The sequence below is a fragment of the Nannobrachium achirus genome (genome assembly GCF_963921795.1).
Source record: "Nannobrachium achirus genome assembly, chromosome: 15".
Classification (NCBI taxonomy): Eukaryota; Metazoa; Chordata; class Actinopteri; order Myctophiformes; family Myctophidae; genus Nannobrachium; species Nannobrachium achirus.
In genome coordinates this window covers 11,036,454-11,063,939 of record NC_137822.1, presented here as the reverse complement: position 1 = coordinate 11,063,939, position 27,486 = coordinate 11,036,454, and the positions used below count along the sequence as shown (strand labels likewise).

Below are 27,486 nucleotides of genomic sequence, written 5' to 3'. Positions count from 1 at the left end.
TTCAGTCCAATAATCACATCTTTATCTATGCATAGACATCTATTGGCAATGATGGATAACATCCCTCGTTCCAATCAAGCACAATTTATATTCCAAAATAATCTATTTCATTTTGAGTCATTTTAAGGACTGCATACTTGCTTTTTTGGGGGGCGCTCTGAAAATGGTGTATGTACAGAAAAAGCCCGCTCCATTGCGCTCTCATGGTCTACAGTAATGACACTTGATAATCTTTTTGAAGGCGCTTTGGAAATCTTTGTTAAAGTACGCGTAAATGATGGGGTTCAGCAAAGAATTGGAGTAGCCCAGCCAGTTGATCACATCCGCCAGCCAACGAGGCATGTAGCAGGAGTCCAGACAGAAGGGCATCACCAGTGCCACGATGAAAAAGGGCAACCAGCAGAGGATGAACGTGCCCATGATGATGCCCAGCGTCTTCACCGTCTTGCGCTCCCGTGCCATCGCTATCTTTCTCTTCGCCTCGCTCGCCTTCTCGTGTCTGCTCTCAAAGAGAGGGCCGGAGTTCGGGGTGTTGGGCAGCGGCAGGTTGTTTTTCGAGTTGCTGTGCACTTCAATTATCTCCAGGGATTCGCCGTCGTCGGTGTGCCTCACCGCTCCGTTTACGTTTACGCACGGCAGCGGCTTGGGCTCCACGCTGCTTTTCCAACTTTTGCACGCGTCGACGCCGGCCGTCTTCTTGTGGAAGAGGGCCGGGGACAGCGCCGAGCAGGAGTCGCTCACTTTCTTTTTCTCCGTTTTGCGCACGGTCCTCCTGATCCGAAACCTCGCGGCTTTGAAAATCCGCCCGTACAAGACCAGCATCAGGATCAACGGGATGTAGAATGCCGCGAACGTGGAGTATATCGTGTACCAGGGTCGGTCTTGCCTTATCTTGCACTGCGTGGTGTTCGCCCGGTCCTCTGCCAGGCTGCTGGGCTGAGAGCGCATGATCAGCATGGGCGGGATGGAGATGGAGAAACCCACCAGCCAGGTGGCACTGATGAGAACCGCCGCTCTCCGCGGGGTTCGCTTCTTCATGTAGTCGATGGGCTCGGTGATCGCCCAGTATCTGTCCAGGGCGATGGCGGACAGGTGCAGGATGGACGAGGTGCAACACAACACGTCCAGCGAGATGAAAATATCACAGGAAACCTGGCCGAGGGTCCAGCGGTTCAAGACCTGGTTGAACGCCGCCATGGGCAGCACCAGCACCGACACCATCAGGTCGGTGACGGCCAGGGAGCCGATCAAGTAGTTGGCCACGTTCTGGAGCGACCTCTCCAACCCGATGGCCGCTATGACGCACGCGTTCCCAAATATGGCACACAGGAGCAGCGCGACCAGCAGGAAAGACGTGATTATTTGGTAGCTCAGCTTCACCTCTTCCTCGCTCTCAGCTGCTGGTGTTTGGTTGAAAAGGCTGTCGGGTTGCGCTGTCGTGTTGTTTGTTCCCTCCATGTTGGGGAAAAGGCAACGCCGCTCAGCAGTGAGTCGGCTCAGGTGGCAACCCCAGTGCGCACGGCCACAGCCCCACTGCACGACGCACCGCGCGTAATGGAATGTGCGAGCATCTCCATGCCGTGCGCGCAGCGAAGTGCAACCTCTGTTTCGGTGGGGGTGGCAACGAATGTTCGTGTGTATTTATACCGGCGCGTGGTGGAGAATACGTCAGATGACTGACTGCATGTGAAACGCAGTTGGCACCGGCAATTCACTGCACATAATATGGCAAACACAATGAGGATATCCATATCCACCATTTGTACATTCTCTTCCAATAACATAATACATTTCTGGCTACAATTCTCATTTGTATTCTAAGTTATAGAGCATATATTTGCAGGCAATATGTTTTCACATGGTCATGGTCAGTCAAGGCCTGAAAAGGTTGAGATTGAGAACCACACTGGGCTATAGCAATATAGGTTATGCATACGGACCGAGACATGGACATTAGTTATTATGTGGGCAGTTGGCACAGTCCACATTGTGAGAGGTTAGTCTGTGTTAAGGCTCATTCCCACTGGGCCAGATAAACAGATAAAAAATGTCTTTCTCCATTCAAGTGGATGGTAAGATACAGATAAAGAATATCTGAGAAAGATATGTTGTATCTGTTTATCTGGCACAGTGGGAATTGGCCTTTATCCATGTGAAATGACCAGAACAGATAATGGATCAGAGTAGGGCGTCACCATGCTGAGGTTTGGGTTCAGCACCATGGATAGCGCCGGTGTTGCGTGCTTTCGAACGGTGCTGCCACCTGCTGTTGACAAGCCTGTTGTGGAGTTGGTTCGGTTAGCGGCTAGCCCAAAGTGGGGTTCAGCCAGCCAGGTACCCTCAGGGTTCCTGAGACCTGAGGGGGTTCCAAATGGAGCCTTTCTGCAACTCTGAGAGTGTGTAGACTTACTAGACTACAGAGTTTTTGAGGGTCCTCAAAAAGCTGTAAGCTAGCCTTGATATAGGACCATAGTTAGTTTGGAGGAGTTCTAGGAACCAGAGCTACTGTAGGCCTATTAGTCTTGATACAAGCCTATGACCGATGACCGGCCAAGGATAGTTGTCAACGAGCCAGTCATTGATAAATTCATTTTCATATAGGCCTATAATAGGCTACTATCATATAGGCTAGTTATTAGTTAAGGATAGGCCTACTCATTGAAACAATACAACTACAATTAGTAATGCTTTATAAGACCAGTACAAACAGACTACAACAGATATAAGTGCATTCATTGGAAAACCCAGAGAGAAAAAGGAGAACCTGACTTTATTTCTTTTGGTCCAGTTGACTTTCCGTAGCTGTTTTGTCGTAGTGACGTCACCGCCCCTGTGCGTCTGTGTCCTATTAGCCTGGGCTGGCTTCCAATTTCGGGCTTTTGATCCGGTCGGGAGCGGAAGATCTCCTACGTTTTTCTGTAGTCCAAAACGGACTACACTTTGGCCGGAAACAACGACCGGAAACAGTTTTAACCCGTACTTGCGCATGCGCTAACTACATGGCTAACAACTTGCGCATGCGCTAACTGGGTTGAAACTGTTTCCGGTCGTTGTTTCCGGCCAAAGTGTAGTCCGTTTTGGACTACAGAAAAACGTAAGAGGTCTTCCTGTCTAGACCGGATCAAACGACCTGTTTAGTAAACGCAGACCAGGCTCTCTCTCGGGAGAAAGCCTGGTAGGCGAGGTTAGTGTCCTATGGTCTGTGTGTGTGGAAGTGGACATGATGATCACAACTTGATGTTTTGTTTTTAAAAAGGCTTGTTTCTCTCTAGATGTCTGGTGTTTGGGCATTACTACTTTTATATACCCCGGTAAGTGACTTGTATGCATTTAGAAGACGCCCGTTTGTTCTTATTGTTACAATCTGTTGAGATCTTTTTACCCTCTGGTCTGGTCTTTATAGTCCACTCTAACATACATAGCCTACTGTATATTATGCGCACTGAAAATAGCAGATCTACAAGCTCACAGCGCGTCAAGATGAGATGCCCCATGAGCTCGTAGACCCGTTATGTGTTTGGTGAGTGAGAGAAGACAGTCAAGACACCGTCTCTAGAAAGTGGGATTTTGGCTTTTAAACATAGTCGGGATAGCCCCATAATACAGGATCCCTCGACCATGCATAATTAGCTTGAACATACTTTTAAGTTCTTGTTGGCATGCGATGGAGTAGTACAGTGGTTTTCAACCCGTTTCCACATCAAAGTCCATTATTTATTCTGCATTTGAGCTAGGGACCACCATTTGATGAGATTTAGCCTCAAAACTTAGAATATTCTGATGTTGTTGGATAAGAGTTTGCCCACAATTCCATGCTGTATTGATGATGTTATATAGGATAGATATAACCTGTAAACGTTGATCAAAATAACAATCCTTTAATTAAGTAATGCAGATGTTTAACAATCATTTAGTTAATAATACTGTATATAAGGGTCCATTTGGTTACCAACTCTCCATCATTTAGCTGGGGACCACCTGGAACCCCCCCAAGGACCACTGATGGCCCCCGGACCACTGGCTGTAACTCACTGACTAGTGTACAAATAGAACCAGATGGTCCATAATAATATTCAAGTTTGTACACTCTCAGAGTTAAATGAACATGGGAGGATTTTACAGAGTAGATTGGGTCCCCTTTAAAAGACATCTGGGAACTCAGATTAGGGTCCCACAGTTTGACACTAAGGGCTTGCCCACCTGCCCCCGGCAGGTAAATAAAACGTCAGGGCAGGTGAAGTTGGCTTTCAGGTTGCCCGACAGGGCAAGTGCTCATTTGAGAGGGGACACAAATGTCTATAAACACAACACGAGATATCTGTCTAAACACCTGAACGTGGCCAGTGCGCCCACTGCGCTGTGTCTTCTGGTCTGTGGAATGTAAAATAAGACTCTTATTTTACATAATTTACCTATAATGTGCTGTTTTTACTGTTGCTACATTTAAAAATGTAAAATAACAAGTGTGAAACCATAGACATATTCAATCATAGCTAAAGTATTTGGTATTCGGATTTGGAGGTATTGAGGTATGACATTTTATCACACAGCCCCAGAAAGTGAAGAAATAAGTGTTAAATTGAGCGGTAATTAAAATCGTACCTATTATTTTATAATGGACCGGACGATTTACTTTTCGGGCAAGTGGGCATTACCTTCGGGCAAATAGAACATGACCTGTACTTGCCCGATGTGCAAGTGCCTCTGAGACCTTAGTGTCAACCCCTGTGACCCATAGTTTTAAATAAATACATAAATACATTATTTCTGTGACCTAATGCAGTGGTTCTCAAAGTGGATTCCAGGGACTCAATGGTTCCTTTAGGGGGGTCTAAATTGACCATTTGGTTCCATTTGTACACTGTCAGAGTTAAGAGGAGATCTTGCAATTTGAATGTTTGAGAAACACTGGCCTAATGTATATCAAACTGGGGTTTCTTTGAAATAAATGATAATGGTTTGAGAGTAAAATGTGTTACTTGTTTTAAACTATTGACAGGGGTTAGGTTAGGATGTACTGTAATCTGAAGACTCCACCTTAGCACTTGACCTAGTTTTGAGCGTGCAGACTTGGTTACACTGGTCATTTTGTTCTCATGTTTTTGTTGCAGTGCAGGCTTGTTTTTTTTTTTACCATAAGGTTAAAATGTCATTCAGATGGCGCCTGGAATGTACAGCGTATTATATTGTTAAGACTGATGCTATAGTTCTTGGTTTACCTGTGATCTTAGTTTACTGAGGCACTATTACACTGTCTCTCTGCATTTGATGAATGTATTTACCTTATTGTAAGTCGTTATGGATAGGAGCATCCCCCAACCTGACAAGCACTTGGAATTGTAGGCATTTTAGTTTGACACGATTCTGCATATAAATATTGTGTAAATAGCCGAACTACAAGTTCACAACGCCTCACACGGTCGTCTATTTTCACAATGTTTGCCTCTTTCTTACGTAATATTTGACAATTTGACCAATGTGTTTTAAAATTCATTACATTGTAAGTAACTTCAGAAATGTGCCACGATACCATGTACTGTATATACACTTATACTCTGTGTTGGTACTTGGTTTGTTTATTGTTGAGTGAGAAAATAACGTTGCACATTAAGTTAAGCATCTGGGAGCGGGGACTCCCCCACACAATAATTTGAGGACCCCCAGTTTGGGGACCACTGTGCTAAATGCTTAAATTATCATTTTGTTCAGCAGGACGAGGCTCAAGGCCTTCCATGGAGAGCCTACTAAGTGAGCTGGCCGTGCTGCGCTGCAGGAGATGTCGCAAAGCCTTCGTAGACTCCACCTGCTTGCATCTGGTGAGTGACAAACTCTGAGTTAATGTTATAGCTGGCTAATTAACACATGCCCAAAATGTTGGGAACCAGGGTTACGGTAGGGGAGCACAGGATAGAAGCACAGAAGCGATAGTAAGATTTGCTTATCACTTCTGTTATGACCCTGTTAGGAGTCTAGAGCAGAGGGAGTAACAAAACACGTACTGTATGGTATAGTGCAAAGAAAAGGACATTATTTACATAAAGTGATTTTAAACAATGAATGAATGGATTAAAAAAATACCAAGACAGAGCGAGGCAGGGCTGTGCCATTAGTTAAAGTAACAAAAACAAAAAACCCTGTAATTTAATTCAGGGTTTTTAAAACATACCTAAGTAATCTAACAAAATAATAGAATACCATAACAAACCTAACTCCTTCTTCTTTCGTGTATCATCCTCAAATGTCCAACTAGCCATGCCCTTGTCCCACTTGGAAGAGACCAGCCTCTGAAGGTGGTTTGTACAGGGGGCAGGTGTTAATTATGTGCTCTACAGACTGCTCAAGCTCGCCACACTCGCATGTTGCACTGTCTGTCAAGCCCCACTTCTTCATTGCTGATTTGAAGTAGCCGACTCCAGTGCGCTGGCGGTTTTATAGGGTCCATTGCTGGCGTGGTAGGTCCTCTTCTTCAACGCCAACTCCCGGGTCCCAGATGTAGAGGTGGAAACCTAACTTAACTTACTGCACTAACTAAACTTTGCAAAATACATCATTGGCGCGTACCCTCTTACCTAGTGCCACCACTAACACTAAAGCCCTGCATGGACAGGCTCCCAAGTACGTTACAATACGTTATGCTTGAGCCTACGGCTGTCACGATTGACATTTTACATGACGATTAATTGTCACTCAAATAATTGCGATTAACTGTGTTTTGTCATTGACAATTACATTTCTGTTTGGCTTTTAGGCTTTGAAGTTGCACATGGCATCCATCTTTGTGGCAATGCCTAATAAGTGGTATGTGCCTGGACCAGTAGGCCAGTGGGCACCCCAACATATTTGACAACTTTATACTTAAAACCTAACCTACCTATTCCCCTCATCATCAGTGTGTCTGTCAGTCAGGAGGAGAAGGTAGGCTGTCTTTGAAGTGTAACATAATACATGACTATGTTATTAAAGGACTGTTTATACCACTATTTCTAAGGTTCTGCCACCATGGTGGTACTGGTACATGGTTTGTATCTGGAGGAAGAACAACAACAGAGGTTTCCAAGAACCACCAGGGCAGGGCTACAGTTGACACAGCAGCATGCATGAGTGAAATGTTTTCATGGTGAAACAGGTGGAGGCCTCAGAGCAGAGTGCAGCCTCCTCCCTGTGCAGCGTGTGGCACCTCAACCCTGACGAGCTGCCAGACTGGATACTGACGTCTGTCCAACAGGTAAGCAGTGCTGTAAAGCAGTGGTCTTCAACGTTTTCAGACCAAGGACCCCTTAGTTGAGAGAGAGAGATGAAGCAGGGACCCCCACAACCTGTTCATAGATTCCATATAGTTTCATTGTTTGACAGCACAATCGGTGTATTTTAGATTCATGTACATTTTTGTTTTCAGATATTTAACCACTTGAACCGTCAATACTTAATAAACTTGACCTTTCACTCTGTACTTAGTCTGCTCTTTTTCCCCTCTACACCAAACCTCTTCTGCGAGGCGTTGTGAGCTTGTAGATCTGCTATTTTTGGCTAAAGTTCTCGGCTAACTAAAGAATTTGGACACTAGTGTTCAAATGGTTAATATAAAAAAAAGGAGAAAAAAAAGCTTATATCTCACAAAGATTTGGAGGACCCCCTGTAGTAAATCTGAGGACCCCCCCTGTTGAAGACCCCTGCTGTAAAGTAACTAAGTACATTTACTTAAGTACTGTACTTTTTCGGGTATTTGTACTTCACGTGAGTGAATATTTCCAATTTCCTTTTACTTCTACTCCACTACATCTCGGATCCAAAAATACTTTTACTTGAGTCAAATATTTGAGTACTTTTTTCCACCACTGCACAGCAGCTATGACTGCCGCCTTGTGAAATCGGTCTATACAGGGGTGGCAACAGTTAATCGAAACTATAATTGATCAGAAAAAAACAACAACCGATAATCAATAATTTAAAGTTAGGATAAGTGATACTCCTTTGTTTAAATAAGGGTTAAATAACTATACATTCTGATAGTAAGCATTGAGTGTTTGTTCAGTTACAGAGGTCTCCCTGTCTCTCCAGCTCTTTAATAAACAGAAGATGCGTTTTCAGGTCGGGATACCAATCTCATCCAATCAGAAGAAAGTCCTCTGCTGGATAAACAAGTGAAATTAGAAGTGACGACCCAAAGAAACGAGCAGACAAAATTAGAACTGGTCTGGAACAATATGAAATTGAAGCTGATGGATGGGCACTCTCTCCTGTTGGTAGAAAATGTGCAACCCACATGAAAATACTTTTTCACGTGGGTTGCAAAATTTAATTCAATCAGGAGAAGGAAGTCTGCCGGATGATGAACGAGTGAAATTAGAAGTGACAACCAAAGAAATGAGCAGACAAAATCGGAACTGGAACAATATGAATTGAAGCTGAAGCTGATCAATCTCTCCTGATTGGTAGAAAATGTGCAAGCCACGTGAAAATGTACTTTCATGCGGTGGCGACTCGTGAACTAGTAGATCGGCCATTTTCGCTGCGAGATGCCGTTGTACTACAATGTATAAAATCCTAAATGGGCCGTAAACCACTCCAATAGAGTAACAAAATCCTCCTTCCCGCCCTCTTAACAACCATTTATAAAAAGTAAGTCCACCAAATAAATCAAAATGAATCCATTTTGAACGGGGTATTAGCTGTTTGTTCTCCGGTGGGTCTTGGTTGCAAGCTGCTGTTGTGTTTTATTTATTTTTTCCTTCAGTGGGACAGCGCAGCTGTGCCATATGGTCTAATCAGGTGCAGAGTGATTTATTAATGTGATAAGGCCCGGTGCGGTCATACTGGTTTGAAGCACGGTTAGATGGCTAATCCAACCAATCAGATTGCTTCGTCGGAAACGTTCGGAACCACCTGTTGTATAACATTGTTTTAGTAACTCTGTTTCCTGTGGCCCAGAGGCGTCAATTGAGTTTACCAAGGTATGGCAACTGCCTTACTTTGGCTACAGGGAAAAATAAATAAAATGTACTTCTTAAATTCATCATGCCTGTTGCTATGGTATGGCAACATGACCGGTGTCAAGACACCGGTCATGTCGCCATACCTTAGCTTTTGCTGAATTGACGCCACTGCTGTGGCCTCTTCTCTTAGGCCCAGTGGACCGTAGGGAAGTTGAACTGCCAGAGTTGTGGCGCTCGTCTGGGCGGCTTCAATTTCATCAACCACGCCAGGTGTCCCTGTGGCCAGAACATCGCCGTCCACATCAGCAAGAGCCGCGTGGATCCAGACTACAGGCACTCCATTCACATGGTACCGCCGAGGAGGACCAGGCTCGAGGGAGAACCAGGCTGCTTGCAGGTAGGGATGGGATGATAATCGATATCGTTTATTGTGATAAAAAACACTCATTCATTGCACTGGGAACAATTCACTTTTTATTTGCAAGCTGCATTTCCGGTACCATTTAACCCCTCTATAATATTGGTCAATAGATCTGGAAGTAACGAACTCGATACAGTATTTTTTTCACTCTCTACCAAATCCCTTTGCCAAAAAAATTTGCAAATGTTATAATGGATGTTGGGGATATTGTGATTATCACGATAATATATTAAATCGCATTAGTTTTGGTCAAAACAATCGTGACATTTTCAGATGTTTCCATCCCTATTTGCAGGGCCAGCAAGGAGCCTGTCACCGCAATGAGCAGGAAAGCCCGAAACTCTTCAGGAACGTGTCGGCTGGATCTCAGTCTGGCTCTGCCATCGTGTCCCACATGAACCCTCAGACACGACCAATCGCACCCCGCGCAGAGGACTCAACGCGGTTGATGGACGGCGAGGCGACGCTCGGGAGAAGATTCATGCTAGAAGATGACGTATCCAGTGGCTCTTCGGGTCTGTGCCCAGCACAGACACAGTCGATGAGGATGGGGACGGTCCAGTATGTCCATTCACCAACGGCGCGTCGCAGAACTCAGCGGACTGACGGCGTCACCGATGATATGTTTGACAGCGTTCCCCGTCATTCAGCTGCTTCCCGGGGTAGACGCTCAATGCTGGATGGGCAGCAGACGTCCACCATGGAGGGTGTCGTCCCCTCAGCGGTCATCCCAGCCCCTCCCGAGGAGGCCCCTGACTCACTGATGTTCCTGCGAGGGAGGACCATCTCCGACAGCATCGGGGAGGAGACAGGAGGGGCGCAGGAGGAGCAAGCGTTGGTAGGACTGTCACGATTATAACATTTTACATGACGATTAATTGTCACTGAAATAATTGCGATTAATGATTTAATTGTGTTTTTGTTGTTGACAATTATATTTCTGTTTGGCTTGTGGGCTTTGAGGTTGCACATGGCAGCTATGACACATAACCTAAATATATAAAGAAATGACTGACATATTTGACAACTTTATACTTAAAAAATAACATTGATAGTGAAGATAGCCGATCTACAAGCTCACAACACGCCGTGACGCATTTTGAGCTTGTAGATCTGCTATTTCCTCTATTTTTTCAAATGTTTGAAACGATTATGTCAAATAATTGCAATTATGTCAAATAATTGCGATTAGATGATTATGTAATAATTGTGACAGGCCTAAGCGTTGGTACAGTATGCGGCCCATGGCTCCTTTCCAGATCCAAGCCACATTATTGACTTACATTATATAACACCAGATATGGAGATAACCAACACATCCCTCCATATATGGAGATAACCGACGAATCTCACTAAGTCTGACCTCACAAGCCCCATATTTGGACACGAACAATATATAACTCCATATATAGAGACATAGCTGCTGACATCAGTATGACATCACACTGCTGACATCAGTATGACATCACACCGTACTACCGACAGATTAGATGCAAGCAGGATCTCGACTCTGACACAACTCATCGGCTCATAAGCTGGTTCTCCCTCCATATATGGAGATAACCGACGAATCTCACTAAGTCTGACCTCACAAGCCCCATATTTGGACTCTAACAACATATAACTCCATATATAGAGACATAGCTGCTGATATCAGTATGACATCACACTGCTGACATCAGTATGACATCACACCGTACACAAATGACCCTGACGGCACACACCAAGCAGTGTGATGTCATACTGATGCGGAGATATGAGCAGGGCAAAGGTGTGACGTGTGACGTGTGACCGACCGACGGACGGACGGACGGACGGCCGGTGGAGGTTTTGATACTAAACTGCGACCTAATGGTCGCAATTAAAGTTAACTATTTCAATCCATTACCCTCTACTCCATGGCCATGCTGATCAATTTGGTGCTTTTTGGTCCAACCGTGTGCAGGATTACCACTGGACAGACACACAGACAAACCCTCTTCTTGGCATCTAGTCTCCTACAGAGCCACGCCGTAAAAGAAAATGTGTGCAGTGGATTGATTTTTATTTCTTTATTATGAGACATACACTACATGTACAGATCAGGTTGAAGTCACAGCCTCCTTGAATAAAACCAGGGTAACGAGGGCATCGGTACTTGTGTTCACTGCTCTTAGTTACAGTACACCAACATTGTTCCTGCGTTTATTCCTATTGGTAAAGTATTTATAATGATTGCTATAAATAAGACCAATCGCCAAACTAGCCAGCCTGCGACTGCGAGCAAGACAGTGGACACCACATTGTGATAGTTGTGGCTTCATTCACAAACTGTACACATTGTAACTCAAGCTCAAGATTAGAGAGGGAGGCCACATCAGAGTTATGCATGCTAGTACAGTAGGTACCTCTAGTCACTCTAGTCTTGTGCCTTTGACCAAAGTACTGGCATTACCACTGGAGTTGGTCCCTGAGTGCTGCACCGCGGTGCTATTTTCACTATACAAAATGATAGAAAATGCCTAATAAGATTAGGCATAAGGGATAAGGTGCCGCACATGCTCTTGTTTACATTTACTTAAATCTCTCACATTTTGTGCCAAGCACACATTCAGAATTTGTGATGCACTATTTCCACGTCTTTGCTCTTTCACTCAGCCCCAGCCCCCTAGTGGCTCCTCTCTGGGACCCAACAGACTGAACAAGAGGGAGAGGAATCGCCTGAAGAGCCATAGGAGGAAGCAGAGACGAAGGGAACGCTGGCTCCATAGTCAGCTGCTGGAGCAGGAGCAGGTGAGACACCAGGGCCCATACGGACTGGTTTGGTGCTGAAAACAGGGCTAAATGTCCCATAAGAATTGTTCAACTTCAAACATATACACCAGGGTTCCCCAATTACTTTTCCCCAAGGGCCGAATTATGTCTAGGGTACCAAGCCAAGGGCCAAGCAGGGGCGACGGTGGCGTTCCCACTACTCCAGCGACAGTTTTCGTCGTTGTCGGGTGAAAATCTTGTATGTCCAAAACCGTTTGTTTTGAATTTATAATTTAAAAAATGATTTAAAGTAGTGAAAACAGCCGATCTACTAGCACACAACGCCTCGCACTTGTAGATCTGCTGTTTTCACTACTTTTGTACGACGGCCTTGTATGATTTGCGAAAGAACGTACAAATTTGGAGATATGAGATTTCCACCCGACGATATATTAGTGTTGTTGCTGCTCTTATACCACCATTATTACTGAGGTTGGTGTGGGCCAGACAGTAGCCCCCCGCGGGCCGCCTATTGGGGAACCCTGATGTACACTGTTTTGGGTTGGTGGTTCTGTGTATATCAAGGGATAGAACATACAGGTACAGGGCCCTATTTTCATCCATGCCTTACCCCTTATCCCTGAACTCTTTTGCCATTTTTTACTATTTTGAAAAACACTTTTTCAATATTTCAAATAGCTGCTCTAAAAGCTCACAACATTTTGATGTAGATCGGCTATTTGAAGTATTTAAAAATGTTTTTCAAAATAGTAGTCATAAGGGGTAAGACATGGACGAAGATTTAGCTCACAGTAGTGACTTAAAAATGCCATAGCAGCTGTTGTTAGCTGAATTGTTGATGGATTATACGCATTAAAAAGAATCCTTCTGTTACTTACCGGTACTTACCTTACCTGTTGGTGAGCGGTGGACCTTGGCACTGTGGAAGTAGTAGCGTGTAGATGTAGATAACAGCCTGTATGAAGGTCAGGGACTTAACGTCTTAAATGTATGTGGTTGGGATTGAGCAGGCCCTGATAAACGGCTGCTACAGTCAGACTGTACACTCTGTGAAGGGAACTCTGGCTGGCCGTCTTTCTCTTTAGTACACAGCACAATCTGCATGGAGAGGAGGGAGACCAACAGACCATGTCCAAACACCACAGTTGTGCATACTGAGTCTACCACACAGACTGGTTAAAATATGGATTGCAGCTTTTAAGCATTAATCTATGGAAGTTTTTATTGGACTTTACTTTTTATTGGACTAAGATTTTTCAGTGTTTTCGTAAGGTTTTTCAGTCTATCGTGCATTTTGTGTGTTTCGTCTTTGAAAATGAAACACTTCGCAGAAAAAAAACGACCTCGCAAAAAGAAAAATAGCATTCGCAGAAAAAATTATAATCTTTGTACGTGTTTGCGTTCACATTTTTTCTACGAAGCATGCCATTTACGTGTTTGTGGATCATTTTTTACAACACCAAGCCATTTTTTTCCTACAAAGCATGCCATTTAACTGCGACGAATAATGTCCCATTTTGACCTCTCCTCTCTTCACAATTACTACTTCGTGCATAATATCCATACCGTGTAGACTTTCACAACTTTACTCTGGAATTTCAAGACTTGGCGTGTATTTTCAAAGTCCTGCGACTAAAAAGACGACCGCAACAGTCTGCGAAGCACAACCAATCTGCTTGCATTGCATTCAGCGCACACGACCACTCATCATACGGACGAAGTCTGAAAAATACGAGACGCATGTTTAGTCATATTGCAGTTATAGTCAGGTTCCTTATCAGGCCGATTTTTTAAAACACATTTTTGGACACTGCTCCTACAGATTTTGCCCTAAAATCACGCAAATCGGTACACAGTATGTCTACACTCATCTCATCAATATGGATCTGTCCCATATAGCGCCACCTTCAGGCCGATTTTTTAAAACACATTTTTGGCCACTGCTCCTACAGATTTTGCCCTAAAATCACGCAAATCGGTACACAGTATGTATACACTCATCTCATCAATATGGATCTGTCCCATATAGCGCCACCTTCAGGCCGATTTTTTAAAACACATTTTTGGCCACTGCTCCTACAGATTTTGCCCTAAAATCACGCAAATCGGTACACAGTATGTCTACACTCATCTCATCAATATGGATCTGTATACTGTGACCTGACGGTCGCTTATCTCCCGATTAGGGAGTCTTACTGGTTTATACTTTTGTCGGATTTTTGTGAGGATTTGCAAAACTATACATTTTTGGAAAGGTTATTATCTAAGGAATCAGAAAATCAATTTTTCCATTTGCTCAGATGTGTTTATGGTGGCCATATTGGAATTTACAAAATGGCCACCATAAAATTACGTTTTGTAATATCTCAGCCTCTAAATAAGCTGGAACATTGATTTTGACTGCTAAACCTACATTTTCAGGGTCAAGGAATCCAATGGCGGAGGTTATAAAGCTCAAATAATTACGACATTAACCCTTAGATGCATGACTGGGTCCAAAACGGCCTGGTGTGTTTGTTTTCTTGCTATATTAGTTTCACTATGTTATTTTGTTGGATGTTTTTGAAGATTTGCAAAACGATACATTTTTGTAAAGGATAGTATCAGAAAATCAATGTTCCCATTTGCCCAGATGTCTGTGGCGGCCATATTGGAATTGACAAATGGCTGCTGTAAAATGTACGTTTTGTAATATCTTGACTCCTACATAACATGGAACATTGATTTGAATGGCTAAACCTACAATTCCAGGGTCAAGGAATCCAATGGTTCAAGTTATCATTTCATTTTTTGTATCATCCTATTGACGTGCATAATCCACCATATGGGTAAATAATGGCACAGCTCAGTCAGTCAGTCAGATACAAAATCTAAAGTGTAATCATAGACGGTCTCTATGCATCATCATAATCATCACCATCATCACTTTCGTGCATCACAGCTTGGGAATCGTCATCGTTCTGGAACTGGCTCCTGCACTGACACAGTACAGTCAGTCAGGCTAAGTCCTTAGCTTTGCAGAAACATCTGCCAGAAGAACAGTCAGATTTACACTAGTATTGGACCATCTGGATGGCCTTTGGGGCTGGAGGACCTCTCTGGTTGTTGGTTTGAGCATGCCATCCAAGTACCCATTTTGCAGGGGATCCAGCTGTGGATCCTTCAGAGCAATGGCTGCTTGTGCCCATGCCCTTTGGACATGGATTCTCAAGATGTTCTGCTTCAGAGCTCCAGGTGTTGGAGGGAGCTTGTCACTTTCTGGCCCATGTTTGCAGAAAAGATGCCATGAAATTTCAGGGATTGTCTTGATGTTGATGCACATACAAAGGACTCCAGTGTTGACAGCATTTTCCCATAAGTTCAGCATCATCCAGTCTGCAGAGCATTGTTAACATCTTCATCTGTTTTGATTTAGACCCTGCAGCTAGGTTGCCTTGCCTATAGAGGAGAACCTCCCTGTGTGACAAGAGAAGATATGCCCCATGAAGACTAGTCACCTCGAACTGGAAATTCTACCCACCAGGATGCAACAGATACAGGACTTATAGTCATTAGACAACACTAGTGGATGGCATGGTGCTTGTGCAGAAGCTGAGCAAAACAATTGCGACTGTAGTGACAGTCAAGGATCGGAGTGGCTTTTTCAATGACAGACTGATGCAATTAACACAAGATTATGATGAAAGATGGTGAAAAAGGAGAAGCTTCTATTAAGTATCAAGTCAGATGACACCAACATCAAACACATATGTGTTATGTGTCTGATGTTGGTGTCAGACTAAGGCTGATCTGACTGACTATCATGCTGCCAAACTCTAGAATACAACAGGGGATCTTCCAGGCTGATCATCACATCTGCTTCTAAATATATTTGGAGCAACAAAGACCTGGTCTTTGAAGAAAATAACCACGAAGAAGCAGACACACTGCTGATCCACCAGGCTGTGCTTGGTTCACAGAAAAACCCACCTAATACACAGTTGGTATTTCCCTACCCAGATAAGGACATTTTAGTGCAGGTCAAAGCAAACTGCGGCCTCTTGCTGAAGAACACAGCCATTTCTATGGCCTCTGGTGTTGTGCAGATTGAACCACTGTGGCGAGCTCAAGGTAAAGAAAAAGCAAAGGCTTTGCCAGCCTTCCATGTATTCACTGGGGTCGACAACACAGGGAGGTTCTCCTGTATAGAAAAGGCAACCTGACTGCAGATCTACCTCAAAACAGATGAAGACCTTATCAATGCTCTGTAGATGCTTTTGGATGAAGCAGAAGTGACAGAAGGAATAGTGTCAACCCTGGAGTCCTTTGTATGTGCAGCTTACTCATCCTAGAGTAACAACATCAAGACCATTCCTGAACTGCGATGGATCTGTTCTGCAAACATAGGACAGAAAGTGACAAGCTCCCTCCAACACCTGGAGCTCTGAAGCAGAACATCTTGAGAGTCCATGTCCAAACAAGGGCATGGATTCAAGTAGCCATTGCTCTGAAGGATCCACGGCTGGATCCCCTGCTAAATGGTTACTTCAAACACTTGATTGGGATGCTAAAACCAACGACCACAAAGGTCCTCCCAGCCCCAAAGGCTATCCTTGAGATGATCCAATGCAAGTGTAAATCTGACTGTTCTTCTGGCAGATGTTCCTGCAAAGTGAAACAATGATGATTCCCAAGCTGTGATGCTCGAAAGTGATGATAATGATTATGCATATGAGACTGTCTATGTCTCTATGATTACACATGTCATGATGTTTAACATGGTTACACAAACATTTAAAGTTCACAGTTAAATATAAAAGAACTCTGAGTTCGTATCTGACTGACTGCCTGGGCTGTGTCGGTTTTTTACCCATATGGTGGGTTATGTATTTCAATGGGATGATTCAAAAAAATTAAATGATAACTTGAACCTTTGGATTCCTTGACCCTGAAAATATAGGTTTAGCCATTAAAATCATGTTCCATCTTATTTAGAAGCCAAGATATGACAAAACATACATTTTACAGCAGCCATTTTATAAATTCCAATATGGCCACCATAAACACAATTGAAACATTGCTTTTCTGATTCCCTAGATAATAACCTTTCCAAAAATGTTGCAGATCTTCAAAAACATCTAACAAAATTACATAGTGAAACTAATATTGCAAGAAAACAACCACAGCAGGCCGTTTTGGACCCAGTCATGCATCTAAGGGTTAATGTCGTAAATATTGGAGCTTTATAACCTCCGCCATTGGATTCCTTGACCCTGAAAATGTAGGTTTAGCAGTCAAAATCAATGTTCCAGCTTATTTAGAGGCTGAGATATTGCAAAACGTAATTTTATGGTGGCCATTTTGTGAATTCCAATATGGCCACCATAAACACATCTGAGCAAATGGAAACATTGATTTTCTGATTCCTTAGATAATAACCTTTCCAAAAATGTATAGTTTTGCAAATCCTCACAAAAATCCGACAAAAGTATAAACCAGTAAGACTCCCTAATCGGGAGATAAGCGACCGTCAGGTCACAGTATACAGATCCATATTGATGAGATGAGTGTACTACATACTGTGTACCGATTTGCGTGATTTTAGGGCAAAATCTGTAGGAGCAGTGGCCAAAAATGTGTTTAAAAAAATTGGCCTGAAGGTGGCGCTATATGGGACAGATCCATATTGATGAGATGAGTGTATATGTTACAGTTAGTTTGGGTAACTCAGTTAGATTGGGGTAGGAGCGCTTGTTTTTGTTCACCTCATGTCCCAGCGGTAGAGCATTTGACTGCATTAGTCCCACGCTGGTGCCTAAACCTAAACCTAACCCTAAACCTTACCCTAAACCTAACCCTAACCCCTAACCCTAAACCTAACCCTAAACCTTAGCCTAAACCTAACCCTAACACCTAACCCTAACCCTTACCCTAAACCTAACCCCTAACCCTAAACCTAACCCTAACCTCAGTCAAATTATTCCTAGTTCCCCGAAGGAGGCGGCGCCTGCTCCACATTGTGCACAAAAACGAGCGCTCCTGTTCTCAATCTAACTGAATCTCAAACTAACTGTGACATATACATACTGTGTACCGATTTGCGTGATTTTAGGGCAAAATCTGTAGGAGCAGTGGCCAAAAATGTGTTTTAAAAAATCGGCCTGAAGGTGGCGCTATATGGGACAGATCCATATTGATGAGATGAGTGTAGACATACTGTGTACCGATTTGCGTGATTTTAGGGCAAAATCTGTAGGAGCAGTGTCCAAAAATGTGTTTTAAAAAATCGGCCTGAAGGTGGCGCTATATGGGACAGATCCATATTGATGAGATGAGTGTAGACATACTGTGTACCGATTTGCGTGATTTTAGGGCAAAATCTGTAGGAGCAGTGTCCAAAAATGTGTTTTTAAAAATCGGCCTGATAAGGAACCTGACTATATGACTAAACATGCGTCGTCGTATTTTTCAGACTTCGTCCCTATGATGAGTGGTCGTGTGAACCGATTGGTTGTGCTTCGCAGACTGTTGCGGTCGTCTTTTTAGTCGCAGGACTTTGAAAATACACGCCAAGTCTTGAAATTCCAGAGTAAAGTTGTGAAAGTCTACACGGTATGGATATTATGCACGAAGTAGTAATTGTGAAGAGAGGAGAGGTCAAAATGGGACATTATTCGTCGCAGTTAAATGGCATGCTTTGTAGGAAAAAAATGGCTTGGTGTTGTAAAAAATGATCCACAAACACGTAAATGGCATGCTTCGTAGAAAAAATGTGAACGCAAACACGTACAAAGATTATAATTTTTTCTGCGAATGCTATTTTTCTTTTTGCGAGGTCGTTTTTTTTCTGCGAAGTGTTTCATTTTCAAAGACTAAACACACAAAATGCACGATAGACTGAAAAACCTTACGAAAACACTGAAAAATCTTACGAAAAAGTAAAGTCCAATAAAAACTTCCATATTAATCAGGCTTTCTAGATAACGTGTCTCTGACTAAAACCTTTTGGATTCTCACCAGAGAATTACAAAATCCCCTCCGCTTGGCCCAAACCAAGGACGGTCATCTATTTGAGCACATTTGGTACAATGGGTACATGATAAGCTGATTTCAGTGTGCTGTTCTCATTTGTGATGTGGAAATGGAATCAAGGACAGGCAGCATAAACACACCAGCTGCAGAATCTTGTTTCAGAATGCATAGGCTTGGAGTTTTCAAACTTTTTGTGCCACACATAGTAAACACATTATCAACACTCTTATCACTCTGTAAATGTTTATTTGTATTTACTTTCTGTTATTCTGGGTGTTGTTGAAAGCAACGTTTTGTGCGCTACATTTTGAATATTTTTGACAACTCAGTAAAAATCTGAAAGGTTTAGATAAGGTAGTGACGAGAGGGTTAATGTGGTTAAACTTTCCTATTTTCCCTCTGAGGCAGGAATTCCTATGAAGTGGTTGGCAATACACACTGATTTTAAGAGTGAGAGAGTACAGGCAGGGCAAAGAGCATAGTTCACATACAGTTCATAACTATTCTACTTGCAGGGTGAACTATTTGTGTTTGAATATACTATTAATTACCTAGTTTGGGCATGTCGTAGTATTTTTTATCAATTTGTGAAAGATAGCAAAAATAGAAGATCTACAAGCTCACAAAGCATCAGACCCTAACGCTCAGTGAGCTTGTACTTAGTGTTTTTTTTTTTTGCTGTTTGTCGTACGACAAAGTATATAGGGCTTAACCCATTAAGACCTGTGGTCGATTCTACAAATGTATTCTACATCCTTCTAAGGTGTTTGAAAAACGTATGTTTCTATGATCAGTGGTTCTCAATCTCAAACCTTTTCGTGTCAAGGACCCCCAAAATTAAATGTATTTGGCCGCCGACCCCCTTCTCAAAATATTATACAACCAGTACCTCCCAGAATCTAAGATTTGCGTTGGAAAAGATATTCAAAGATTTGCACGTCATTTTCATTTAAAAAAGAGAATAGCAGATCTACAAGCTGGGTGCTGTGCTATGAGCTTGGGTGTCTGCTATTTTTGAATAGCTAAAGTATAAAATAATGGTCTTAAAATCTAAAGTGACACAGGTGCTTTCCAGGCCCAGAAAAATGGGACAAATGTTGTTGAGTGTTGTTTCTTAACCCCGTGTGTGTGTGTGTGTGTGTGTGTGTGTGTGTGTGCGTGTGTGTGTGTGTGTGCGTGTGTGTGCGTGTGTGTGCGTGCGTGCGTTGATACACAGAATAGCTTGTTGACGGACAGTGAAGAGGAGGACAAAGAAGGCTACACGTGTGCTGTGTGTCTGGAGGTCTACTACAGCCCCTACACCTGTCACCCCTGTGGCCATGTCTTCTGTGAGCCCTGCCTCCGCACCCTGGCCAAGAACCGCGCCACCAGCACCCCCTGCCCGCTGTGTCGCACCCTCATCTCTAGCACCCTCTTCCACAAAGGTCAGCATTAGGGATGGGACGATAGGAAAATGTCATATCACAATTATTTTGACCAAAGATATCGCGATTTACGATATTATCGCGATAATGAAAATATCCCCAACAGCCATTATCCTTCAGTGGAACATTTGCCAAAAAATAGCTGATCTACAAGTGTCTCAACGCGATTTGGTAGAGAGTGAAAAAAAAAGACTGTATCACGTATATTATAAGTACGTTTTACCTATAGATAGTTTAAATGGTACTGGAAATGCAGCTCGGCAAATAAAAGGTGAATTGATCCCAGTGCATGATGGAGGACAATTTCACGATAAATTAAAACTCCACGATACCAGTGTTTTTTATCACGATAAACGATAATATCACTTATCGTCTCGTCCCTAGTCAGCATCCTCTCCTCCACGGCTGATATTTGTTAGACTGGTTTGGCGCGGAGGCTCTACTAGAGTACGTCCTCCCGGTGGGGGCTCCTCAATGGCAGGTTGAGCCACGGCAGTGACAACAACACACAGAACTGTGTGTGTGGGGAGGAATCAATTGGCATAACGACTACTAAATTGGGGAGAAAAACTTGGGACTAAAACTATTTGGATTTTCTTTAAAGCCATTTTACAGAAGGGATGCCACGGCCAAAGACACGATATCTGCAGCAAACAGCAAAGTTTTCAGAAGAAAATTAAACAGAATTCCTGTTGCTATATTCATAGCAACATCTAAAATGACACAGATTCTTTCCAGGTTTTAAAGGTAAAACAACATATAGGCTTTCCCGATCTGGTGACCGTGAACACAGAAGCAGATGTGCTTATGACTGATCTATATTTTTTTATGAGCGATCGATATTTTCATATCAATGGAATGGATACAGTTTGGACGTTCTGTGAATGAGATACCTACTGTTTCCATTCCCTTTCAGACCTCAACCAGACCGTGAAGAACTTCTTTCCTAAGAGCTACAATGTCCGCAAGGAGAACTTCCAGAGAGCCAGCTGTGCTAAATGGCCTCTGCCCAGCTGTCGGAAACGCTTCCGGATCTTCTGGGGTTGGTCTGATGTGTTTTCAAATGCAAACATCTTGGCAGGTCTTTTGCCTTATGTTCTGGGGCACCAGGATTCTCTGTGGGTCCTTCTGAAGCTGTCTGGAATGTACTAAAACATCAGTTATTTATTTTATTCATGTATTGGTCTGGTATGCACCTGCACCAATTAATATAAGGCTCACACACTTTCTACTCAGCAAAATGTGAATTGAACTGGGCTAGATGTTGGAACTATGTGACACTGACATGTAACACTATATAAGTTTTTCAGAAAACATTGGTCAGGATTTAGAAGGCATTTGTAGAAGCGGCTTCAGGTCTAAATAGGTTAAGAAAAAAAAGGGAACTGAGGTGGCCTAAAGTTTAGAGGAGCGTGTTTGTAACCGAAAGGTTTCTGGTTTAATTCCCTAGACCGGCCGAAGATATTCGGTTGGGGAAGTGAATGAGAAACGTGGCTGTGTGGTCACCTCTCTTGTTTGTATTTCACTCTAACCTCACATGATGCCACTTTGTGTAACTCCAGGCTACCAGAGACAAGCGGCGGGCAGGCGCTGGCACATCGGCCAGGCGGGCTTCACTCTGGACGCGCTGGACCTGGCCGACATGCGGGGCTGGCTCTTCGACATCGACCTGGTCATCATCTACATCCACTCGGTCAACTGGATCCTGGCCTTCCTGCTGCTCTGCTTCCTCGTTTACTTCTTCTTCTCGTGAAGGCGGGCGGCGCAGAGGTGTGTTTTAAGTCAGGGGTTTCTGGAGAGAGAGAGACCCCACAAGGAGTCATTCAAGGGGTTCCGGGGGGTTCCTGATACAAAATGAGGAGCAGTTTCTAATTTAACTGTAATTCAGTTCACTTGAAATGATTAACAATGGTGTCCTAGTCTAGTGGCATGTGCAGGGGTAAGTTCCTTCCTACCACCATGGAGACTGGGACTCGAGTCCTCCGAAGTGCCGCCTCCGGCTTGGCTCCAACGAACATAATTGGCCGTGTCCGTGGGATGAAGCTGGATGGGGAGGGTACACTTTGTCACCGTACTAGTGACTCCTACAGGGTGCTCGGGGCACCCGCTCAGCAGGGAGTGGAACCGGACTGCATGTGTTACGTTCTGCCAGTGAAACTCACTGCTGGGCCCCGTTTAGACGACAGCGGCCTCTAAAGAAAAAGGCAAACGTTGCTTTCCGTTTAGACCAAGGGGGCAAGTTTTGTTCGCTGGAAATGAAGCCACTTCTGGGTTCTTGTTGAAGTTGCTGTTCTTATTAATGGCCCAGCAGATGTCGCTGTTCACCTTCTACTGGTGTCAAGAAACCATGAGCTCAATGCAACAAGTCTTTGATGAACTTTACACTTGATTTTATTATCTTAGTAAACCTTTTCATTAACACCTAATGTTTTCAATTGACAATTGCTAGTTAAAATCTTTTTATAAAAGATCATCATGACATGCGTTTAGTAAATTATGGTCACATTCATTTTAAAATGAATGATAAAGTAGGCTATGTTTCTAGGCTTTCTATTGGTTATACAGAGTGACGACCCGCCCTCCAGCCAATAGCATTCGTTTGATTCATTTCCATGTTCGTTTCTGGAGCGGATGGCGGATTGGCAATTGCTGAAAAATAGGCTTCATTTATGGTCTGTAGAAACCAATGGCGTCACATTGTCCATTTCTCTATTACAGCCTGTGGTTTAGACAGACAACAGCATTTTCGGGGGGTTGAAACCGCAAGTATCGAAACCCCCTTCCCGCGTGGAAATCTTAATTTGAAGACGCTCCGCCTTGCCGTGTAAACATGCGGCACGGGGGGGAAACGGCAAAACGTGTGATGTCACGGCTCACGTTGGCATCACGCCATGTATGCTATTACATGCGTGATAGCATACTGCTGTGATAGGAAATGGAGCGTAAGTGGGCCAACTCATGCGTGACTGGTCTATCTGGCAGTGTGTCACGCTGCCACCTAGCCACCTGACACTACAGTGTTTTCAATCATTTCGGCGACTCTGCGTAAACGCAGAATAAAAAGTGACAATGCAATGGCACTTTGACGTTTTCTGTTCTGATCCGTTACCGTGTGAACGTACTAGTTGTGGTCGTCTGCACCTCCACAGGCCAACAGTAGGGTTTGGCAATTACTACATTGAATTGAAAAAACTACTAAAAAACAGTTGGTTTGGTTACATTCTCAGAGTTACAAATGATATACCTTATCTGAGGGAAATTCATGCTCAATTGGTGTTGGGGACACCAGGACACAGCTGGGAACCTTCTGTTTCCCAGATGGCCTCTTTACCCATTCAGCTATGGCCCGCTAAACTGATACGTTAACGATCAGGATTTTATTCTGTATTTGTTATCTACTTGAAATGAAACTGGATAAATTAATGCATCCACGTATTTTCTGTATTAATGGCAGTCACTGCTACTAATAGTTAGGATGTGTATATGCAGAGGACACACTGTGCAAAACAAAGTGTTGAAGTGTCTTTTGGACTCACTCACAGACCCTCTCCTAGACGGTTTGGCCCCTAGAAGCCACGCTGTGAAATACATGTTAGTGTGTTTGCAATCTAAACAATATATGTGATGCATTTTGATTGAAATTCTAATGCTGATGTATTTTTAAGAAGTGTTAGAGAGAGAAGTGTTAAACTTGTGTTAATAAGGTACAGTGTACAAAATGACTGTATGACCCTGTGTGGTCCTTATAGACACATAACCCAGAATAATTTTTCCTGAATTAACTCTCAGAGTAAAATGAACACTCAGGATTTTAATGTGCAGTGAAACAAATGCCAGAGCAAACTGAAATAAATGGGCGACATCCTAGTTGGGAGAAAAGAAGAGTTCAGGATTTTAGATAGGTGTCATATATTGCCACTTGGTCAGTTGCCTTTCATGTCTCATGCTGACAGCAAGGGAATGGTTCAAGGTTCAAGGTTATACTTTATTGTTACTGTACATCTTGTGTACAGGTGCATAAGAGTAAAACTTATTTTAGTTTGGCTTCCTTCAGACATTGCAGCAGGATATACAGTATAATAACAACAACACAATAATGATTAAAAAGAGCATATAATCAGGAAATCCGGTTTTCCATACAGGCCAAAGTTATGAAATTCACGAAAATGGATTTATCTCGTAATCTAATTCCAGATCACGTTCTTGGTTAAAACAGGCCCTGCTCTACCGACCGTTACAAAAGCATGGATGGCCATGATTGTAATTTTTCTGTTCTGGGTAAAAGAAAATACGAACGCAAAGAAAAAAAGGAAATTCTCAGATTACATTTACAAGGAACCTCGGAAATAAGGAAAAAACTATAAAAAAAAACCTGGCACTCTGCGATTAAATCATTGTTTGATCAAAGGCACTCAATGTGTTAAGGGGGTTCCAGGGAGTTATAGATATTTAGGAAACAATTGCACCCTTATGGGTCTGTAACCCTTTGAGTTATGGGGGTCCTTGAAATTAAAACGTTTTCAGAATCAATCAGAAAAGAGACACCTGGGGCACTTGACCAAGTGGTCAAATATGACTTGATGGGGTGAAAATGTGTTAGTGAAACACCCTTCAAGCCTCAAGCCTGGTGCCTTCGTTTCCTAGTACCTACTGTATTGTGTACCCCAAAGTAAAGAGTCTGTGGTACAGTATTATTATGAGCTGTATGAAGATTTACTTACACACTTTTTGTCTTTTGTTGTTACCTAGAAATTCTTGATGTTATGTAAAATAAATGCCTGACACTTCATCAACATCATGATCCACTTTTCTTTGTTGTAGTCGATACATTCGGGAAAATCCCAGTTGGGCGGTGTCCCAGTTGGGCAGCGGTGTAGCGTTAGGCGGCAAGCGTACAGCTATGAGACCCCATTTATTTCTCGCCGAAAATTTGATGAGCAATACAATGGTTATATGTCACAGTTATTGTCCACGACATTGCAAGCGGCGCGAAGGCCAGCGGACCTTGGTCCTGCTCTTCGCGCCCGAGCGCCGCAGGAGTGAGTGCCCGCGGAGAGGGCCGCCGGCCGCGCGAGTTACGAAGCCGTGGTGAATGCAATCGTTAAGCGCACGATAAACGCATGAATGGGATGAAGATCGCTTGCTTTACAGTCTGTTGGAAAGGCTCCCCCACCGCCTTATCGCTGCACCGCCCAACTGGGACACCGCCCAACTGGGACTAGCCCATACATTCAGCATGGGAGAACACATTTCCGGTAGTCATAATGTATTTATTTGTCGAGATTTTCAGCACTGTTTCTAACATAAATTAAAAATGTCACTTTTTCTGTCCAGCTCATTAGTAAACATAAAGAAGATAAATGTTCAAGGTAGGGATTTAAATGTTACCCAATCAAGAGAGAGAAAATGTCATCTTCTGTTTATTAAAGAGCTAGGGAGACTGTTACTGTTTACTGAACAAAATACTCTATAGCAATGATTACCATCGGGATAGCCATAGTTTTTGACAAAAACTTTTCACTTACAGTTGTACAGTTTATAAGGAGATGGTAGAGCCAGGCATGCCTGGGAAGATGTTAAGACACTGGTCTCCCAAATAACAGCCCCCCCCCCTCGTCCTACCTAAGACAAGAGGAATGTTTGGAGATAACCAACCCCTTTCCTAAAAGACCAGAGGAATGGGTGAGTTTGCAGAGAACCTGAACTCTACTGTACTGTCTACTGACTGCTGCAGGTTTGACAACACAACTCAACACAACAACAAATTGGAGGAGCTGACCTCCAAAAGCTTGTCAAATTGACTTAACATAATCACTAGTCCACTAATCACATATTTGCCAGGTCACTAATTTCACTATAACAGAAGGAGGTGATTTCTTGAGTTTACCCAAAGGTTTGCTGAAAGTGTGCTCAAGAGGACAAACCCAAAAGCCTCATGGGCACCAGGCGCACCAGCCGGTCCTGTAAACCCACACTTAAAGGTTTGTCATTAGCAACTGGCTGAAGTTTTCTGTAATGTCTTCAACCGCTCGTTGTCGGAACACACTTACTGTACATCTTCTGCCCAGTCCCCAGGAAAAGTATTGATTAAGTAGGCCGTATATAGAGGTGTAAATTGTAATGTAGAAATTCCACTCCTAAACTTGTATATAGGACATTTTATGGTGTGAATATAAAATGATGAAAAGAAATTGTGAGGCATTGTGTAAGAGAAGCACAAATTGCTAGTACCAGCCAAACTGATCATTTAAATAATGATGAAGTAGCCTATATTATTAATATATTATATCAACAATTGTTGCAAAGATGGTGAACATTCATTTTATAATTATGAAGAGCATTGGTATAATTTATTGAGCTTATAATTGGTGCATTATGCAAAGGCTTGCATTCACAAATATGAGCATATTGGCTTTGGTGATACATGGCACTGTAACAAAACTTATGTCACAAAGATTGCAGTGTGTTTCTGACTCTGAATCCATGAAGGAAGACATCTGGTGAATCTCTGTGTTTGGTGCTGGGAAACGTCCAGAGGGTCTTTACTTCCCGTAAAGAGATGGGGTTCAGAGATTGTGTAAGACTTGCATGGAACTTCGACTGTGAAGATAGCACTGTGATTGAGCACTTTGAATCCTTCATTTCCTTGGGGGGCATTCAAGGGGCGTTCCTCCTTCACAGCACGGTACTTGGGATCGAGGCTGAGATTGCAGTGAGAGGCAAAGCTATACTAGGGGGTCCTCTTATCTGTTCACAGTCAGACACATAAGTTGACTGTTGGGTTTATTCCCTGCAAGGAAGGACAATCATTTGATTTCTGATTTGTTTTACTTACATGGTAAGTCACCGTTTGCATCTTCTGAGAATGTGCTTTGATTGGATTTTAATGGCAGCGATCACATCTGAAAATAATTGTAAAAACTAAAGTTTGAGCAGTGGCATG

At 43.2% G+C, this 27,486-nt stretch overlaps 2 protein-coding genes across 2 annotated transcripts; one reads left to right on the top strand and one right to left on the bottom strand.

The window, feature by feature from the left end:
- Positions 1-201: 201 nt before the first annotated feature.
- Positions 202-1,458, bottom strand: htr1ab (5-hydroxytryptamine (serotonin) receptor 1A b; the record flags this gene model as incomplete). The annotated part of the gene is made up of 1 exon (XM_080743167.1): positions 202-1,458. One exon carries the CDS (start codon positions 1,456-1,458, stop codon positions 202-204), a length of 1,257 nt encoding a protein of 418 aa, XP_080599293.1.
- A 1,762-nt stretch (positions 1,459-3,220) lies between these two features.
- On the top strand, positions 3,221-22,431 carry rnf180b (ring finger protein 180b). The gene is made up of 9 exons (XM_080742606.1): positions 3,221-3,311; positions 5,713-5,816; positions 7,127-7,225; positions 9,124-9,330; positions 9,650-10,192; positions 11,992-12,126; positions 20,336-20,543; positions 21,460-21,585; positions 22,106-22,431. The coding sequence occupies exons 2-9, from the start codon at positions 5,733-5,735 to the stop codon at positions 22,294-22,296; spliced, it is 1,593 nt and encodes a 530-aa protein (XP_080598732.1). The 5' UTR covers positions 3,221-3,311; positions 5,713-5,732; the 3' UTR covers positions 22,297-22,431.
- Positions 22,432-27,486: the final 5,055 nt, after the last annotated feature.

Bases quoted from the DNA above. Each gene is read 5' to 3' on its own strand.
- rnf180b (XM_080742606.1), top strand. From the start codon at position 5,733: ATGGAGAGCCTACTAAGTGAGCTGGCCGTGCTGCGCTGCAGGAGATGT. The intron at 5,817-7,126 runs GTGAGTGACAAA...ATGGTGAAACAG, and splicing joins ACTCCACCTGCTTGCATCTG to GTGGAGGCCTCAGAGCAGAG. The intron at 9,331-9,649 runs GTAGGGATGGGA...CCCTATTTGCAG, and splicing joins GAGAACCAGGCTGCTTGCAG to GGCCAGCAAGGAGCCTGTCA.